Genomic DNA, 21,199 nt, shown 5'->3' with positions numbered 1-21,199 from the left:
CACCTCTTTGCAACCGTTGATGTATGTGCCTTGTGACCCTTTTGTTGATCTGATTTGATCCATTGTATATGTATAGGAAACCGTTCTTTTGCTATTGAACAAAAAAAAATCTAACGGTTAAAAAATTCGAAGGATTCTATACTCTAAACACTAGATTTTTTGTTCAAGAAACCAAACATAAGGTAGTAGGATTCTATGAGAGTTTACAACTCATGAAGTGTTATACATAAAAATATTTTATCAAAAGTACAAACAATAAAGTCCACAAAATGTGCCATGTGTAAGGAGGAATGACTTCTTTAAGACACAAGTCCGAGGATTTATCAAGCAAACATGTCAAGCAGAACCAGCCGATTAAAAAGATACGTCAAGCATAACGCAGGGTGATGTATTGCCACGAAAAAAGCGCCCAAATGCTATAACAAATCTCACAAGCTGCTAAGACAATATGCAGTTTATATGTATGAGCAGTTCAACAGATGACATTACTCACCCGTAACAGAAAATCGCAAGTTAACATTCGCTTACCAGACACATTTTCTTTTCTTTATAGCTAGAGGAAGCCCCGTGCTGGAGAATTTATGCACATATCAAGAGCATAGCATGTTAACATTGAACTGTAAATCATCGCAACAGTCAATGCAGTTTCAACGTTTTCATGCGCTTTAGTATGCCTCGATGCTAAAAGGAAACTTAGAAGAGCGAGCACGTTGTACATCAAGATTCAAGACCAAAAGTACAGCAGGTGGGAGAAAATGAGAGAGGATAACTCACAAAAGAATAAAAAAATGTTGTAACAATCTGGAGAAGCTACCACGGTAAGCAAATTATACTCAATATAGACACAATGCAAAAAGTTGCACCCTCTGAGATGTCGGGACGGTAACTACATATCATACTAAAAGCAAAAGCTCCCCAGTTAGAGGTTAATGGTACCTATGAGATCATTTACTAATTACACAAGTAAATTGGGAAGATGAAGCCAGCGTCAAAGAACACTCCTCCGTGAATGTGAAAAACATCATACCTCCTTGAAACACACGTAAGAGATCAAAACTATAATGTAACCCCTCAACTTCTCAAGATTTTCTACATCTCGTGCTAACATCAAATCTGCAAACAAACAAAAAATGCAATCCTGTTAGTAACGTGGAAAACTGAAACATACAAACTCAGAAATCTGGCATCACAAATAAAGAAGGTTTAAGTAAATGACAAGTTCACCATTTATGCATAAATAGGGGCATCCCAAATTAATACAGTAGATATAACTTCTAAGACATTGTAACAGCATCAGAACTCCAAGCAAGTAGGTGAAACTCCTCAACCGATTTGCAGAGCTCAATGTCAAAAGAGTAAATGTAAAACAATCGACAACAGCTCCAAATCACATATCACAAGCTAGACAAGTTAATTAGTACATCAAATATTCAAAAGCAAACCAATTCACTCTGACAAAACAGAACTAATTATGTGGGTAAAGTGAGACAGCACACGCAGAAACTAGGAGGAAATATGCAAATTACAAAGGTTTGAAACAGTTGCTGACCGTAAATGCCACTCAGAAAACATGCAATCAAAATCAATGGTTGAAAGTGACCTACATTAAAAGACATGTTAAAAATAGAATTTGGATTCATCAGATAAACTGAGCACATATTTAACATAATTTTATATAGTTAAGCCCTGTGCCATATTAAACAAAACAACAGTAGTTATTGTTTATTGTTGAACCGCATAATGTATTGAGTCTGACACAATCATAGGTTTGGACAGTCACTGAGAGTAAATTAGTGAACTCGCATAAATAGAAGATAGGAGATGGCAATACACTCCACAGGTTTCCCTAAAAGATCAATGATTAAATATTTACCTTATCTGATTTGGAATTTTTTCCCATAACAATCTGGAATATACGAAGGCCCCGGCTGAACGCTTCATTAAACAATATCCTAGTCTGCATAGACTGAAAACCAGGAAACCATGATAATACTGCCACAGGTGTCATTACAATCACCCCAAACAATATATCATATAGTCGAGCCACAGAAACAATCACCGCCCACAGTATAGTGCGCTGTAGACAGGGCCGAAATACTTGTGCTATCAATAACAATCCCCACCCAGTTGGAATGAATGCCAGAAGACTAGTGAAAATATCTATTAACTTGAACTCGGTGAATTCCAACAAGGCAATAATAACAAGTAATGCAAGTTTAATGACAAGAAATTGCACCATCCGATAGTAAATGTGATCTTTTGCGGCATATCTGTCCCGAGCATATGCTATCACCACAAAAATGGCAAAAGCCACAAACACATAGATCCAAGACAACAAGTAAACAGCAATACTGGTACTTCCAGCAGCAATACCAAGCTGGTATACAACCCCATATTGGAAAAAGAAGAAGCGGAGGTCTAAAATTATCTCTACAAACTTTCCCCAAAGGCCAGTAGTCCTTAGATGATCCTGCTCCTCATACCACCATCTCTCCCAACTCTGTTCAGCTTTTGCGAAGACACTGCCACGATACCAAATCCAGTTCATGAAGTCATCAAAGTCATCTACAGTCTTCAACCAATCAAAACCAGAAGGATTGAAAACGAAGGGGGCCATAAACCATGACATGACCAGAAACCAACTCGTGATGGTCATGGTAATGTAAATAAAAGTGTCCTTAGCTACAGGACTATGTGATGCATAAACAATAAGTATCAACCCAAGTTCAATTGCTTTCACAAAATGACTACGAGCATAGAGCCTATAATTCTCTGCAAAACTCTTGTGCTGCACAACAAAGCCACGTCCAGTTGCACGATACTTTGCACCACCATGAAGAATAGTTCGCCCAAAAAAGTGGGTACGAGTTCCCATTGAGAATGTGTAGAAAACTGATGAAAGCTGGAGCTGCATTGTCAAGAAATCCCAAATAGCATTAAGGAATCCATGCTCAAGGGAATTCTCCACTATCATTGGAAGGGCAGTAAACACACCAAGTTGGATAATGAACTGCTGATTCAAGACTGTAGCGAGCGCTCTGTTACTAGAATCATTTTCTAAAATAGAACCTTCAAGACCACTAAGAGCCAGATAAAGCCGGCCCCATAGAAATGCGTACACAGTAAGAACAACAACCATTGTATTAAAAAAGAATCCAACTGTAGTATAAAAGAATGATAGCATCCGCAAGAAATCTAGCCTGTGACCCAACCTATAGACATCTCTGCTGAGAACTTGCTCCCCATTCCCACTAGCAACTTTGGCCTCAAACATGGAAACTTGATTGAATCCAACATCCCTTCCCTTACCGACTTGAATGTATTCATGGTGTGTGACGTTTCCACCCCGCAACGTGCAATTAAAGCCAGCAAAAATGTCTTCGCTGATGTTAATGACCCTGGAAGCTTTACTGAGGCCACCTCGAGTCATGAACCAAAATCGGTCAAACACATCTGGATGACCATAATGCATTCTAATTTTCAAAGGGTTCGCGAGCACCCGTTGTCCCAAGGTGACAAAGCTTGTTTCCTGAGCTGACATAAACCAAGCAAGTGATGAGACAGAACCAGTAAAAATATGCTCCCTGACTCCCAAGATAGTAGGCTTCCGGATGCCATAATAGCGCCTGTATTCTTCCAATAGATTCCGCATTTTGAGCGCCTCCTCAAAATAATTGTCTTGGTTCATATCAATCGTCTGAACTGCATCACCACGAGTGAAGATAATGGCATGATTTTGATTCTCTGGTTTTCCCTCTCCAAGCTTCAATGGACCAGGCAACTTTATGCGGTATATTTCCACCTCCTTCTCTAATTTCTGATCATACTTCACAAGAACAGAATAGTACTCCTTCTCCTCCCTGCCAATTGAAACCTCATCAACGTAGGCAACTCGAAGTGCTTCGTTGGTTTTCATCAAATATAAAATTTCATCTGCATGGGGATCTTTTTTCGCTTTTTGTGTTCCGTATATCTGGCATGCAACCACATATGTAAATTTCATCAAAGCAGTTCCATACTCATGACCTTTGTACAATGAGTTCACACAACTGTTTGTTCTACTTAAACTCCGGGAAGGAGGTGACCTCCCAGAAGTCAAGCCATCCAAGCCAATGTCTCGCATCATGGAACCAAGTTCTTGTGATCCTTCCCGAATGTCCATCTCTGATGCAGAATCTAGAAAAGCCAACATCTTAAGAGCCCGATAATAATACATCATTCCCCTTACGGTCTTCGTAAGTGTTTGGCCTCTGTAAGATGCCCAGAGCCTGAGTTCTCTCAACTTAGTTGACCAAATTTCATCATCACTGCCCATTCCTTCTCTGCGCATCCTCTCCATAAAGTTTTTCCACTCGTCAACATAAATTGTCTGTAAATAATACAGGATAGAAATCCCATCTTCATTCTCTGTACGTAGTTGTTCTTTGTTGTACAATACTTCTTCACTGTAGTACGGGGTCAGCACACTGAAGGACATCATTTTCTCAACTTGAGGGGCATGGGGCATGTTCATAAATAAGGAGTTACTGAAGAAGGCAATTCTGCGTCTTGCCTCAAGGTTAACTGGGATATTCTGCATCGAGTCCCGAGAGGTGAGTATTGTGTGCAAGCGCCTAACCTGCCTATAGAACAATACATTATTAGGATCGGGCAACTCAACAGCATTTTCAAAAAGTAGCCCTGCAGAAGAGCCTTGATTATGAGGAGCCAAACCATCCTCCATCAGCTGTTCAGTACTTCTTTTCTCCTTGAAAAAATCTCGAATGGCAATCTCATAAAGGGCCTGCAGAGTATTTACTACACGGTTCGTATCTTGCTTGGGGTTTTTCAGAAGCTCAACAAGTTTGATCAACTTTGCATGGAGCTGTGGAAGCGCCGTCGTTTTAAATGTTTTGGTGAACTTCTCAATCTGAAGAGAGTGATCAATTTCCTGAAAAAAGGCTGTCATAATGGAATGTTCTTTTGTGTTGCATTTGACAATTTCAAGTAGCATGTGCTTGATGCAATCATAAGCTTCTATAACAGCACAGCGCCTATACTCGTTCTTGCATATTTTATACCAGAGCCACTTATCGGGAGCATCTACTAACTCTTTGGCCTGACTAAGTGCCAGCAGTAGTTCATTGCAAAGAAGAAAACAAGGCCAGCGAATAACCCTGACATTCCAAGAATTCTGTGGCAGCTCTAACAGCTCGAGCTCACCGTCAGAAACTATATCTTCTTCCCTGAAGATCAAAATGATCTCATTCCATAACAACGCAAACCTGGTTGCCTCAACCTGGTTGGATTCAAGCTTCTTATAAGGTCGTCCAAGCCCATACCTCAGTTTCAACCGGTGGATGGCATCATTAAACTTACTCCTCAGAGTCCCCCTTGCATTTAACAGTTGCTCTTCTGGCATGAGATTAAACTGAATTGCACTAGCAAAGAACTGGAATCTCAGCCTTAGTTGCCCGATATTTCGTATCTCACCCAAATGTGCAAACAAGCCCACTCCTGCCCCCACAAGAGAGGAGTAAATCGAATAAAACAGCTGCAAATCCATGAGATATATCAAAACGACTGGAAGCCACAGCAATACCACTGCCAATTTGTTGCTGTTGCCGAAAAACTGGTACATTTCATAGTTCACATTCTTAAGTTTTATGAGTTCTTTTGAGGGGCGAATCAGGGGTTTAATCTGCATAAAGTAACTGAAAGAAAACTTCGTAGCAAGCAAGAAAATCCAGAACAAAGTGTACTTAAAATTGTCCACGAGGCCTTCTCTCAAACCACGGCCAACAAAAGTTTTGCTCTGAAACCACCAAGATAATATGTAAAATATCTTCCAGTTTGAGTTCTCAAGAAAATTCCGAACCCAAGGAAGAATAAAGAGGACCAAAGCCAAAAGCTCAGGTAGAAGGAAAACTGCCGCCACCGCAAGAAAATTCACCACCCGATTATTTGCCTGGGTGGACCAATTCCCATCCTGAATTCTCTGCGTCCATATCCTCCCATAGAACACCCCAAAAACCACAATCCACCCGGCAGCAACTATGCTCTTCAACACCATCCTCACGCTGAGCCCCAAAGTCTCCCTCGAAACCAGACTATACTGCATCCCCACATCAAGCAACGACTGCAAAAACCTCAAACCAGCCCAAGTGAAAAACACAGTCAAAACCTTGACCTGCACTCCCCTCTCCTCCAACGCCTGCCATGGATACTCCCTCTCCTCCCAAGCAACAATAATAGCAGCCTGGAGGAACATAATCAACATGATCCAGAGCTTGTCGAAGCTCCGAAACAAGTTCCAAAAGGACCTCTGCTCCACAAACCCAGTCTTTCCCACATGCCTACTCTTACTAGAAGTAACAAAAAAGTTACTCCCAACATCAACAGGCCACCTGAGCTTGTCAAAACACCTCTTACTCCAGAAATACTCATTGATATCATCATAGTTTCTCCAAACACTATGAGGGGCAGTCCCATTCTTGCTGCTCTCGACCTCGGCTCGAATCGTCTCGTAAATGGGTTTCACAACACCATTCAAGAACGCATTCTCCCCCGAAGTCGAAGGCATCACGGGCTGACCCGTCTGCTCATCAATATAATCCTCCAAGATCTTATTCAATTCCAAGGCCATGTTATGAAAAATAAAGCACAGGCACTCAGGGACAAACCTCAGATTCGCCGCCTCGCCCCAGATAAGCAGGTACAGCGACACGTACAGCAGCTCCCGGCGCTGGTCGGCGGCGGCCTCGCGCGGCAGGTCAGATATCCAAATGCTAGACTTTTTCCCCAAATAGGAGCACCAGCTGGTGTAATTCTTGAGCAGCTTCTTCCGGAATTTCCTCACAACGGCGCCGTCGAGGGTGTCGATGTTGTCCGGGGGAGGATTGAGGCGCATTTGAGCGTTGGCGAGGTGGAGGACGATGTGCTCGCGCTGGTTGCGGACGTTGTCGTATTGGAAGCCGAAGAAGAGGGCGAGCCAGTCGAGGAGGTCCATGTGGGGCTGCCATTGGGCGTAAGGAGGACGGTGGAGGTTGCCGACCGCGTGTAGGGAGACGGCGGCAGCGCGCACCTCTGGGAAGCGAAGGGAGGGGTGGTCTGCTAGGAGGTTGTGGACGGGGATGATGTTGTAGGGCTCCGAGCCGGGGTCGGAGGCGGATGATTGAGTACCCTGCCGGATACTCATGACATGGAGGATTGGTAGCACTGAGGGTGTGTGCGATGGAGGGTGGTTTTAGGTGTAGTTCTTTTTTCTGGATTCTGATAAGGGGAGAGGGAAGACGGGGACAACCGGGGGAGATGGATGTAGAGAGAGAAGGGGCGGGATAAAGGCCGAAGAGGAAGAAGGCGGGAGGGAGCGCGTTAACGTCGTTGCGTTTTCCTTTTCTAGTCGTTGCTTCGAAAGTTAGTTACCGTCCATTTCAAATTTCTTGCTCTTTCAGTTTGCTTTGCGCTTTTTTCTTTAAGGAAAATTTATTTGAATATGGTAATCTCTAAAAGCTAGAAGTCAAGTTTGGTGTCTCAAGGTTTCATCAAAAAGTTTTGGACTAAAAAGCCCCCCAAACAAAAAAAATTACAACTACCAACATAAAAAAAAAGGTTATAATCTGCAAGGGCATTTTGGGACAAAAAAGTGTCAGATAATTAAAGGAAAAAAGATAAAATAAATAGATAAAAGATAAAAACCTGCGACTTCATAGGAGAGAAGAAGTACGTGGTGTTGTTTGAAATTGCTATGAGCAGTTGTGTTTGGTTTATCTCTTTCTTCGGTCACGCAAAAACTGATTCGTCGGTTTCTTAGGTATTTTTCTTCACTTTTTTCTCTCTTCTTTGGTATTTTTGGTGTTTGATTTTTTTTTTTTTTTCTCTATCATGTGCTTTAATTTCAGCTTCCAAGGAACTATTGGTTATGTTAATCCAATTTTTCCATTGTTCTGTTTTCATAAACTTGATGGCTGAGAAAGCCAATGGGGTGGTGGACGACCAGCAACAGGTGGTGAGGCCCTATCCTTTCCACGAAATCGAGCTCAAATGGCAGTGTCACTGGGAGGAAATCGGACTTTTCGAACCCCAGATGAAATTGATACCTCGAAGCCCAAATACTATCTTCTTGATATGTTCCCTTATCCCAGGTAAACTCTATCCCATTTTTATTTATTTATTTTAAATTGCAAATGCAAGTGATTGTTTATGTAGAAAATATGAAGACCCAGTTTTATTAAAAAAGTGAATGTTTGAGCAATTGCAACTGAGAAACTTAAACTTTATTAATTCATATGCCTTAAGGAAATTCCAGGGCGAGGGTTCTATGCGTTGTTCCGGCGGATGAGGATGCCTTCTGAAAATTCCAATGCGAGGTTTCTATGTGCTGTTCCCATGGATAAGCAGGCGATGCAAAGGTACGATTTAATTTTGACGATGGAGTTCGTTTCTTTTTTCTATTTAACTCATTTATGTTTGACTGGATTTTGATAATTTGATGGTCTGTCTTTCGGTTCTATGTGTATGCTTCGTCTCCATGACTTAGGTTTGGGGAATATTTGTCTTTTGGTAGAGAAGAATATAGCTCTTCGAGGCTTCAATCACCATCTAAATTTTCTGAAGGTCCATTTTTGAATTGGTGAGTACTTCAATCACCATCCTCATTTTCTTCTTTCTTTGCAGAATTACGAACAATGATGGGGCCTCTAGAGAGTAACTGCAGGCTCTGCAAAAGTTTGAATCGCTTTGTTGGTGATTCCATTACGTGCACACACTCTTATTCCAACAAACACTGCAAGGGACAAAAGAAACAGAAAAATCTGCCCCTTCAGTAATGCAAAAAAATAAAAAATAAAAAATCTGCCCCTTCAGCAATGCAAAAAAATAAAAAATAAAAAATAAGACAAGGTAGACTATTTGACTGAAAGTTCAAAAAAAAATTTAACCTATTTGACTATTTGTGAAATTTTTACTTTCCGGAGTCTATTTCATGTTTATGAGTGTTAGCCGAAATGGTTTTTGCATCCATGATGATGGCATATGGCGTGTAATGTACTTTGTTGGTCCGATGAGAAAGGTTTCATTTGATGCCAACATTATAGTTCCTCTACCCTAACATCTTTCCAAATGTTATTGATAAAAAAAACTAGGACAAAATGGTAAAAAAATCATAACCGAACAAAAAAACTGTATTGGAAAAGAAAAAAATTCAAAAAAATTCAAAAAAAAAAAAAAAAACATTATAGTTATCCTCTAAAATTTAGCAGTATTGCGGTTTAGACAATAAACAAAGAAAAAGTGCGTCCAGTTCCTCATTTTCTTTTAAGACCCTAAAATACAACAATTTAATTAAAAACAAAAATCAGCACTTTAATAAAAACAAATCAATTTAAAAATAAAGTCGAGAACATCGTTTTAGAAGAAAAATATTAAAAAATAAAGTAAAAAAAAGGCCACATGGTGAATAACTGCTCTCCATTTTAGGAGAGAGATATTAAACAGAAAAATTCAAATTTGTTATATTGGAAAAAAAATAAAACAAAATAAAACAATAAGAACGGAATAACTTCTCCTCCATTTTAGGAGAAAATATTAATATCTATGTTAAAAATAATATCTAATAAATTATACTAATATCTGCATGTGGTCCGACTAATTTAGACGGATTATGATGTTTCAACTAATTTCTATCCATTTTAGGAGGAGATAAAAAATCATGATAATTATCCTCTAAAAGTTAGCAGTTATGGAGAGGAGAGAGATAAATGATAAAGGCAACAAAAACAAATTAAAAAATAAAGTCGAGAACATCATTTTAGGAGATAGATATTAAAAAATAAAGTTAATAAAAAAGGCCACATGGTGAATAACTGCTCTCCATTTTAGGAGAGAGATATTAAACAAAAAATTCAAATTTGTTATATTGGTAAAAAAAAAAAAATAAATAAAATAAAACAACAAGAACGGAATAACTTCTCCTCCATTTTAGGAGAAAATATTAATGTCTATATCAAAAAAATATCTAATAAATTATACTAATATCTGCATATGGTCCACAATTAAACGGATTAGGATGTCTACAACAAATTTCTATCCATTTTAGGAGGAGATGCTAATATCTTATAAAATTATATATAGATAAATAAATAAATAAATAAATAAACGAAACAAAAGTGGGAGAAAGAAAGGGGCATAGGTTGCCGTGGGTTTTCAAGAAACCATGAAGCTCGCCCACTACAAGCGCTAAATTCCCAATTCGTATAATCCCATTTTTTCCGTTCCTACTCATTTTCCTATATCCAAATTCAAATGTTCTAATTTTCCCCTCAGTTATGCAACTGCTATCAATAGTTGTTACTTGGTTTTACAGACTCTCACACTCCAACGTGGGATAAAATGGGTATTAAGCAACGCCCCGAGTCATCATTCTTCTTTATTTCAATTTTTTTCGCTTTTTTGCTTTGCCATTCTTCTCCCACTCCCTCTCCCCAGGCATAAAAAGGAAATTAATTTAGGTGTAAGCTTCTTTTTTTCACTTCTTTTTCCTGCATGGTTGTACTCATTTTACACATTTTCATGTAAGCATAATATGTAATTGTATGAATTCCCAGGTTTAGCTTCATATGGGTTCTTTTTGAACTTCTTCCTTTGAAATCTTCGTTGTGCATTTTTTTAAATTTTGGTCAGATTATGAGTTTCAATTTTGATTATCTAATGTGCTATACATGTGCTATGGTAAATTTAAAAATTATTTGTTTTCATTCTTAGGATATTTACAAGAATACCCACAAAAAATGAAGAAGGAACTACCTATTGATAAGATCCCAAACAGACGTGTCTCTATTTTTACACCTGGTTGGGAGATATCTGTCGGAATAAAAACTACGAATTTAAGCCAACTGATTCTCAAGGAGTGGAAAAAGAAGAAGCATGAGTAGTATGTATCCTAAATTCTACGCTAAATTTGTTACAAGAAATCTAACATCATATATACCTTCAATATATAGGTGGCGCATGAAAAAGGCTGTAGAAGAATTAAAACCTTCAACAACTCCTCAAATCATACTTTATTTGGAATAAAGTCCAACAATTAGGTACAACACAATTTCTTACCTATTTATTTTTAATGGCATTCTCTATATCATTCTACAAATTAATTATCTCAAATTATAAAATAAAAAAAAATTCTACAAATTAAAAAAAAAAAACAATTTATGGGTGCAGGAAAAATATTAATAGTGACCAAACAACTTTTCTAAATACGGTAAGTCTTCTCATATTTTCATACGAAAGTATACTATAAATTCAAATTGCATTCAATTTTCAAATAGAAATAAAATTGCATTTTTTGTCTGTTTTACAAGCATCACACACGTCTCAAAATACAAAGGTTGAAGTACAAGATTAAGGTAATATTTCTTACTATTTAATTTTGTAAATATGATTACAGTTTGTTACCTCAAACTTGACAAATTATTCATCTTTTAGTATTCTACAAGTAACTGTAGTAAAAGTATTGCCATGAGAAAATTGTCAAACTTAAAGGTATTTAGGTTAAGTTGCTTACAATCTTTATAGTGGAGATTGTGCATTATAGTTAGACTTCTTATTTTATCATCATTGCTTGCAGATTAACCATAAAAATCTAAAGCATCAAGTGCAATGGCAAGCATGGCTTTGATTTCACATGTAGACGCTATGTTTACATATGTACATGATGTCCGTATTTTGCTTTGCTTCATATATTAGGAGTTCATCCCTAGCTAGCCTATAACTTTGACTGAAAACTTATGAATCTGAAACATTTTGATTTAAGGACATTAAGTGTTGTCAATATGTATTTAGAAATGAAATTACATGTCATATTTTCAGATTTTTTTTTTTAAATAGTATATGTTTTCCCATTTTATCTTTGTTGTTGTTTTAAAGGAAAAATAGTAAAAATTGTATGAGAGATTAATCACATATGTGCACATTGGATGGAATATATGCTCCTAAACTCTTCAATGAACACGGCAATATGACAATATGGCATGCGATAACACCATTATCACTTTGGAATAATGGGATGATTGTACGCTAACACCACTATCTCATCAATCTTTCTTTAACTCAAGCAATTGAAACTACGTAGCCTGGCCCATACTCTAATGTTGAACATCTCAGTCCCAACCCAAAATGGCACACCCATAATTATGTACTCACTCCTCTAACCGCATCAACTATCCCATTCACACAGCCATTGAACAAATGATCTGCCACCTGCTCGAATGACGCCACTAATAATATAAAAATGTCGTTGTGCACCCTTTTAATACAGCCACTAATCCTCATGCTACAAAATATATTGATCGGTTCATATTTTCTATACAGCATTAAATAATTAAGCATATTTTTTTTATATACGAAAGTTAAAGGAACCTAACTCTTGATCTTCTTCTGTACAATATATAAGGGTAAAACGGTACTAATGAATATAACAGAATTCTAACTACACTGAGTAACTTAATTACCAAAGTCATAATGATCAAGCATAGCTCAGTTCGTGAAATCAATTTCTATCAGTAAAAAAAAAGCTGGAATGGTTAGTGTGCAATTCATAAATTTCATTTTTTGTGTACAATGGGTGGGTGCAAAAAGACTAAGTTAGATGATTGAACATAATAAAAAAATTGAAAATAATAAGAAATTGTTGTGATGGACACAAACACAATTTATAAAATAATCACTTAAGAAATATAAGAATATTTAAAACAACACGTCTTTGGGCGCGTAGCGCCCATGATGCAAAAATGCCTCTCGCATGCACGTTAGTGTGTGCAGAGAGGCTAGTCATTTTAAATAAGAGACTTTTAACAAAACATCCTCAGTACTGTTCACTTTTAACGAAAATAATATGTTTTCTTTAAAAAGTCACTTCCAAGACTATTAACTTACAACACCTTTTCGTTATTTTGGTTAAAACTCAAAGTTTTCAAGTATTTTTCATTAATTTTCCTTTTTAATAAAGAATGCGAATTGAACTATATTATTGCTAGCACATTAAAACATACCACACTCGCTCAGCCCCTTGGTGCGTGTAGATAATATCAGTTATTCAAAAAAAAAAAATCTAAATTTGTATGAGTGCTAAATACACAATTTGCTCACTTGCTTATTAATATCATATACAAAGTTACGCAATTTTTCATATTGTAGTCAGTGGCGGTTCCAAGATTTTAATTTTGGGTGATCCTAATCAAGCGACATTAGATGCTAGTCTGACTGAGAGCTGGGCCGCCTATACACCTAGATGGGGTCTAGGTGGATTTAAGTAAACTTACTATATCATACAAGTAATTGCCCATTCACTTACAAAGAACTATATTTGTATTGAGAATTTGAGGTTTATTATTTTAAGTAGGTTTACATAGAACATTCGAAAATATCATAATTTTGCTTTGGTAATTCAGTGAATATGATGGTATAAGATGAAAGTGCAAGCAACTATGAGTTCAAAGTACTTTTCGAAATACTTTTAAAGGTTGTATAATATTTATAGATAATTTTTTTTTTAAAATAACGGTGTCAAACATATGATATAAAATATTGATTGAGTAATATATCATCCTTTTGCTAATTAAAATGTTAGGATGACACAACCTAATTGGATAACAATTTTAAAAAAAAATGAGAGTTGCTCATGTGAGAAAGGGAGATAAAAAGTATTTTCTTTTTCGTTGTAACCAAGGCCCAAGAACAGCAAAGCCAGGGTGGTCTCTTCCACCACACGTTCAGAGTCTTCAAACCATTCAGTGATCCTCAGAGATGTAACATACCTAATCCAAGAGTGGATCCGCCCCTAACCACAGGTATATGCAAGATTTTCTTAAGAATATCACGACATTGCTCAATTCCTTGATGGCTTTTTATATTAGCACCCAACAAGATGTTGAATGCACCCCACATTAAAATTTTAATATTGAATAACTTATTTACCCTACTATGCAATGGCAATTTTGACCTTATTAGGTTTTAAAAAAAAATCTAAATACACCCCAATTCACTTTTAACGTATTATTTATGTTCTTTTAAGTATCAAAACCCTCTAATTCCTCCATTGTTGAATAAAACCCTAACCAATAAAACTACAAGCATGTTGATTGAGAAAAATTATTTTTGACGAATGAAACACGAAATCAATGTTTTGGAAGCTTCACATGAGGTAAGACTTCATTTTTTTTTTTTTTTTTGGTTTTAGTGATTTTGATGACATCGATAATTATTTAATCTTGTTTTTGCTGCGTTATTCAAGCTTTTATGTTTGTATGCATCTTTTAGGGATCACATGGATTACATGAAGAATTAAACACCTAAAATTACCACCAAATATTAAAAACAGACAACATGTGTTTTAATGGTGGAATTGAAAAACCCACATATGCTTTAAATCCCAGGCGGCATGTTTTGTCAAAATTCTAGTTAGCATTTTTTCTCCAAATTAAAAGTTTTATAAAATTTGAGAAATGTAGGGTGTATAGAAAATATAGGGTGCATGTAAAAAATGTAAGGTGTATATTGAGAGCCTGGGGTGTGAAAGTATTACGAGGAAGTATGTGGGGTGTATTAAGATCATTTTTAATTGAAAAAGCAAATGTGAGGTGTATTAAGTATGTGGGGTTTATTCAACAATTTATGGGTGTTAATATAATAAGCCTACCTTGATTTGCAATAAAAATCCAATTAAAATTTTGAAAATTGAAAAATTAGTGTCTATAGCATAAATCAATTTTAATTTCTAATTTCTCTTCTCATCATAATTTTTTTAATACAAGAAATAATCCATCACGTGCTCATATAGTAAAACACCTCTAAAGTAACACTCTATAATAAAATAAACTAAGTCATAAAAATTCTGGTTCCAACTTGGGACCAGTTATGCATAGAATAAACTTCATATTATAATAGGTTATAATTTTTATTGGTCTTATTTTAAGGAGACGTCTCTCTACATAGTTATAATTGTCAATGAAAATAAAAATATGCAAGAAATAAAATACTTGACGTCCAAAAAATTCTATTTAAAAACACAAATGAGAAGCATAAAAAGAGAATTTCAAGTTATCAGCTTTCAATTTCCAGATGATATGAATCTACTAGTACAAGTTCAGATCTAGAGAGATAGAGAGAGTCCTTAAACTATGAGGTATTTTTGTTTTAATATTTTGGGGTCAAGCCTTCGAGGGGAAGGTTAGACCATCTCCAACCGATCTGTCCAGAGGGTTATAGGGCGGAAAATAGCCCAAAATGACTCAAAAATTGTCTTCAACCGAGGACTAGACCAAAGGGTTTATGGGCCCCACCGAGCCAAAAGCACAAAATCAGCCCAATGAGCTGGCCATCTCCAACTAGCCAGCTCGATGAGCCAGGCCTTTTTTTTTTTTTTTTGGACAATGTTTTTGGCCCAGCCCACTTTTTTTTTTTGGACACGTTTTTTGCCCAACTCACTTTTTTTTTTGGATGATGTTTTTTGCCCAACCCATTTTTTTTTTTTTTGGACGATTTTACCATTTCTCACATACTTTTCACAATTTCATACTATCTTACCTCATTTCTAATAATCTTTCTATGTCTAAAAATCTTATTTTATTATGGTAGTTTAATTTAATTAAAATAATAAATTATGTTTGCCCTATGACCCTTTGGTTCCCTTGGTTGGAATGTTTGGCCTATAGAGCTTTGACCATTTTTGTTGAAGATGATATAAAATATGACCTGACACTGTTCATTAAAATATAATTTCTTCTTATGAGGCAGTTTCCCACCCGCACCAAATGCAACCGTTTGAATTTGAGCGCGAGCGCTACGCGTCTTCCTGTTGTAGGCTAGTGCCCCAACGCCAACGTCGCTCTCAGATATACCTATGACAGAATCCAACATTAATTTCATTGGTATATTTTCTTTTTGTGAAGGCCAAACGTGTTTGGTGTCGGGATATTTTTCACATTTGGGTTTTGGTGCTTTTGGAATGTGGATCCGCAAGGTCCATTTTTGGTTTACGCTTTGGATGCGACTCTTTTAATAACTATTTCGGGTTGTGGTTTTCAATTTTTAATATAATGATAAATATACATTTTAAAGCAGAAGCAAAATAAAAAATTTAAGTAAAAAGGGGCACCTTAAAAATATAAAGCTCTTTTTTGTGTGACAAAAAATAGAGCTAATGTTTACAAATGCTAAATTTCCTAATTTTGTTAACAATCTAAGACTCATTTAAACTAACAAATTATAAACAACTTAACAAGGTTTAGACATCATTGAGTAAGAAATAAAGAAGGGAGGAGGGGCTCTTAAGAACCAAATAGGAAATTTTCACTGGTTTAATAAATTAGTACAATAATTTTTTGGATTAAGCACCAAAATCTCCCGCCTTTTAGTGTCATTCCAAATTGATCTCAACCTGTTTAAAGATTCCAAACAAATACTCAACTTATTGAAAATATCACATCCATTAAGCCTCAATTAAAAACATGGTAGATTAACTAGGCTAAATATCACATCCATTAAGCCTCAAATAAAAACATGGTAGATTAACTAGGCTTACTTTGTCTCTAAAATTAATAGAAAGTCAAGGAAGCATAGTGGCCACCAACTAACAGTTACCACCACCACCATCAGACCATCACCTCCAAACCCAATGCAAAACCACCAACTCTACCTAACAAATCAAGCCTCCAACATCGAGAAAAAGGTCATGAAGGTTGCTGAAATGGTATGCACTACCATGATGCATCCACCACCATCTTCACCACCTACAAAGAAGAACTGGAAGCTTTACAACCCGAGAATCAGCAAGAAACCACATGAGCAAAAACAAGCTCCTTAAAACCCTATCTAAAGTCTTAAACCTTTTCTTTATTAAGAGATTGTCCCCCTAATATAATTTCAATTTAGGTCCATTTTCAATTCGATTCAATTCAATACCTGTTTGATCTTTGTGTTCCATATTATACAATCTATGTGTGAAATTTAGATTTTGAGGCAGTTAATATTACTTTTGTAGATGATATACCCAATTGGTGCATTTTGAATATAATCTATGTTTGAAAAATTAAGTGGGGCTTAACAGATATGACATTTTTAAGTGCTTGTTTGGAATGTTTAAAAATGTTGAAACCAAATTGGAATAACACTAAAATGTTTGGGGGGGTTTAGACACTTAATCCATAATTTTTCATCATGAAATTGGTGAAAGGAGAAACGTGCCCCCCCCCCCCCCTCTTTCCTTTTCTTTCTTTTTCCTTCTCCTCCTCCTCTCCCAAGGGCATCCCCTCCTCACCCCCCCCCCCCTCTTTTTTTTTTTTTCCTTCTCCTCCTCCTCTCCCAAGGGCATTGCCTCCCTCCACCATGCACTAAAGGTGTATGAGATTTTGAGTAAATTCACTCAACATACTAGTTATAATAAATTGGTATGAAATTCGTTATCCATATGTCTTATTTACAGTTGAAGAGAAATATCACTAAAATATAATATTAGTGGTTTCAAGTTAAAGGGTGAGATTAGACCCCATGAAAATTAAAATGTCTTATTTACAATTAAAGAGAAACATCACTAAACTACAATATTAGTGGTTTCAAGTTAAGAGGTCACCATACTAGTAACAACGTATGACTCCATTTTTAAGAATGTCATAATCAAAGATGTGTCACTACTGGGGAAAAATATTACTCAATCTTTCTCTTGTCAGAAGCCTTTTCCTTAAGACCATCTCCAATGGTTGGGCTAAAAGTCAAATTTTTTAGCCCGAAAAATTTAGCTTTTAGCCCAAAAACAGCTTTTCTACTCCAACCATTTTACCCTAAAATTTTAGCCCGGGATTATTAAAGAATGAATTTAGGCTTTTTTTTTTGTTAAATTAATTTTTTTTAAAAAAATAAATATGTAGACTATCGTAAATTAATTTTATGAACATTTTAATCTAAAAAAATTTAAATTCCGATAAATATTGGGTAGAGTCCACCCCGACTTCTGGGCTAAATTTCGGGGGGAATTTGGCATTGGTTTAGCATTTAGCATTTAGCTCAAAATTTCCCCTTGGGTTGGAGTGTGTTTGGGGGGAAATTTTGGGAGGGTAACCGAAGATTTTTGCCTTGTGAGAAACATTATAGATTCCAAAATTTATTTAAAGTTTTTGGCTTTATGAGGATTATTAATCTGAATTCAAGTTGCAGATCTTAACAAAAAAAACATCCCTTAGGACTAGGTCCCCACATAAACTCATAAATTCAGTTCTTAATTTAAATAAATAAACACACACACACACACACATATATATATGAAAACTGAAAGCAAAACTTCAAAACTTTTTTATGAGTTTTTCTTTAAAATTTAAATCGATTTTGATTTCAATTAAAACAGTTATCAAACAAGTTTTCATAAAATTAAAAATCGAGAGCTGAAATATAATAAAACTGCAATAAATTAAGGTGTAGATCAAAATATCTGAAGGGTGGTGCTTGTACCTTATTTATACACTTTTGTTACATGGAGACCCACTCAACCATTATTTAGACAATGTATAAGTCGACATTGTAAGCTTAACCACTTTGATTTTTTTTTACTTGATCCAACATTATTTTCATTAATAAATTAGCTAGTGCAAGAAAGAGAGACCAAAAGGCCTTCCATAAACAACAGTAGGTAAGGTAAAAGACTCAAGCAAGATGAGTGTTGCAACCTAAGATACAGTTGAAAGCCCACACAAACTTTAGTCCGTAAGTAGAAAAACAAACAACAAAAAGACCCTAATCTGGAGCAGCATAAACCAAACCAATGTAGCTGTCACATCCTCAAAAGAAGCCAACTTCGAACTGAGAAAGTAGACACCATATCTAAATCCTCTTCACAAACCCCTGTAAATATATGCAAGCAAAGTACCATATAGATACAAGGTGAGGTTAAGGGGTATGTGAAATACCTTTACTATGACGGAGGCCACATAACACTTGGCCTCGATGGGGATTTAGCATATGTCAGTTAGGAGAGGGAAAGTGAGGTAGGGAAATGAATCTGATATCCAATTTCGAATCAGGCTCGCAGATTCGAGCACATGATGGGGAAGGGAAGGAATATCATGGCTAAAGAAGAGGGAGAAAGGCAAAGTAATAGACAGAAAATAGTAAAAATGATAAGGAGCATGAAGACCAAATCTAAGACAAGATCAGGGTCATTGAGACCAAACTCAAGGAAGCTTGGAAAATGGGAAGGGAGAGGGGATATGAATCTGTAAGAAGAAAGAGGCAGAGGAGATGTCCTCACCTTAACCTCATCCACTGCAAACCCGAACTATACCTTCTCCACCGTCTTTCCCCACAGACGACTTCATGCCCCTTTTCCAATTGGAACCACCATAGGCCGTGCCTCTCGAATTACAAATCCCACCACAACCTCAATCCCAACAAACCTATTCAATGTCGCCCTCATTCACTTACGGTGAAAAGTAGCATTCGTTTCGTCGCGGAAACCTCAAGGCCACACTGTAAAACAGGTTCAATACTGTCTGTCGGCGATGCCCAACTGCTTCTCCGGCAAATATCGTCATCCAGTGTTGTCGCAAGCGGATGAACCTTCTCCAGTAGCTGGGAAGAGGGAAAACGAGTCTTGGTGAAGAGGACGAGAATGAGGAGAGGAGAACGAAGAGACCGATCAGGTTCACCGGAAGCAATGGTAGATTCAGGAAAAATTATTCGGAGGTCACATGTAAAGTTCACAAACATTTCTTAGACATATAATAGTCTTAAAAGTTAACTATAGTTCTATCATTCAAAATTTATAGAACAAATTATAATTGTCCACAAGGCATTGTTCATATTTTGAAGATGCATTAATTTATAGTTTCATTATCAATGGAAGAAAAAATATTGCTTTCAATATAAACCACCATGCTCCATTCAGTTATGCAATTGACTTTTAACAATATTCATAGCGAAAAATGTTTTCCGCACTAATGCTGTAGCAATTGGTAAAATCAAAGTCAATGTGATTAGCAAATACATATAATTATATACTATATTCCTTCCCGTCTCTGCCATTTTTTTTTTGCAAGACTACTAATTTTTTTCAATTGAGAAAATTCATTACTTGAACGCATATCTAAAATCTAATGCCCAAGTTAATTTTTTTTTTTAAATAATAAGAACGGCAACAACTCATTTTGTCAAACAATTGAATGACATGTATGAATAACAATTCTTTCAAGAGGGCAGAACTCAAGTTATCCATGGATATTCACTGCAATTTCGAGGATCAGCTTCCCTTTGCCCCTTAATCGATTCACCTGTGGGAGGAAGAGAGAGTGAGATTCAAGAGGGTGGCGCTGTGCGAGGTGGTCTTTTTATTTTTATTTTTATTTTTTTAAAGTTTATTTAAATGAATTATTCTTTAAAATTTGTTTAAATTATGTGGAATTTGGTAAGCCAAAGTTACACCGGTTCACCAATTAATGGAGTAGGGTTTTTTTTTTTGGTCGAACAATTAATGTACGTATGGTGACCTTAAAATCAAACTATAGGTCTGAGCAGGAGATGAGAAAAGTAAAAGGGTAAAATACAAAAAACTACCTCAACTATTGGTGTCACGACACTTGCATACCTTATTTTTTAAAATTGACAATGTCATACCTCATCTTTAAAATTTATGTCAATGTTATACCTTCCGTTAGCTTGGCCGTTTATTTCTCAGTTAAATGCTGACGTGACTTGATCCGGGATCTATTTTTTATTAAAAAATTAATAAAAAATTATTAAAAACAAAAAAAATTATTTAATATTATTTAAATATTAAAATAATAATAAAAAGTACATAAAAAAATAAAAAATAAACCTCCCTTTCGTCCCTCCCTCCTCTCTCTCTTCCCCTATCTTCCTGCAACCCCAGAAAGAAGAAGGAGGAAGAAGAAGAGGAAAAAAAAAAAAAAAAACCCGAAACCAAACCCAGTTCGTCCCCCCAACACAAACCCAACCTCCTGCAACCCAGAAAGAAAAAGGAGGAAGAAAAAGAAGAAACAAAAAAAAAAAAAAAAAAACAACCCCAACCCAACCCGAAGGAGGAGGAAGAAGAAGAAGAAAGAAGAAAAAAAAAAAAAAAAAATTGGGAAACTCGTCCTCCCTCCCCCCAAGGCCCCCAAAACACATACCCACCCACCCTGCAAAAGAAAAATAAGAAGAAGAAGAAGAGAGAAGGAAAAAA

At 36.3% G+C, this 21,199-nt stretch overlaps 2 protein-coding genes and 1 non-coding gene across 3 annotated transcripts; 1 reads left to right on the top strand and 2 right to left on the bottom strand.

The window, feature by feature from the left end:
* Positions 1-856: 856 nt before the first annotated feature.
* On the bottom strand, positions 857-7,414 carry LOC103948534 (callose synthase 12-like). Its single transcript, XM_048566380.1, has 2 exons — positions 1,874-7,414; positions 857-1,113 (listed from the first exon to the last, which is right to left on the bottom strand). The coding sequence occupies exons 1-2, from the start codon at positions 7,175-7,177 to the stop codon at positions 1,108-1,110; spliced, it is 5,310 nt and encodes a 1,769-aa protein (XP_048422337.1). The 5' UTR covers positions 7,178-7,414; the 3' UTR covers positions 857-1,107.
* LOC125469314 lies at positions 4,151-4,230 on the bottom strand. Its single transcript, XR_007251658.1, has one exon. It is a non-coding gene; the product is annotated as a small nucleolar RNA J33 (small nucleolar RNA).
* A 457-nt stretch (positions 7,415-7,871) lies between the features above and the next one.
* On the top strand, positions 7,872-8,826 carry LOC108867329. The gene is made up of 3 exons (XM_048566515.1): positions 7,872-8,123; positions 8,288-8,390; positions 8,656-8,826. Exons 1-3 carry the CDS (start codon positions 7,901-7,903, stop codon positions 8,687-8,689), a joined length of 360 nt encoding a protein of 119 aa, XP_048422472.1. The 5' UTR covers positions 7,872-7,900; the 3' UTR covers positions 8,690-8,826.
* The last annotated feature ends 12,373 nt before the right edge of the window (positions 8,827-21,199 follow it).

Source organism: the organism of the source record quoted next, unplaced genomic scaffold (assembly GCF_019419815.1).
Source record: "Pyrus x bretschneideri cultivar Hongxiangsu unplaced genomic scaffold, Pyrus_bretschneideri_v1 Contig41, whole genome shotgun sequence".
NCBI classification, from domain to species: Eukaryota; Viridiplantae; Streptophyta; class Magnoliopsida; order Rosales; family Rosaceae; genus Pyrus; species Pyrus x bretschneideri.
This window is presented reverse-complemented; position numbering and strand designations above follow the sequence as displayed.

Coding starts and splice junctions, on each gene's coding strand:
- LOC103948534 (XM_048566380.1), bottom strand. CDS start 7,177: ATGAGTATCCGGCAGGGTACTCAATCATCCGCCTCCGACCCCGGCTCG.
- LOC108867329 (XM_048566515.1), top strand. CDS start 7,901: ATGTTAATCCAATTTTTCCATTGTTCTGTTTTCATAAACTTGATGGCT. Junction 8,124..8,287: donor GATATGTTCCCTTATCCCAG/GTAAACTCTATC, acceptor AGGAAATTCCAG/GGCGAGGGTTCTATGCGTTG. Junction 8,391..8,655: donor GATAAGCAGGCGATGCAAAG/GTACGATTTAAT, acceptor CTTTCTTTGCAG/AATTACGAACAATGATGGGG.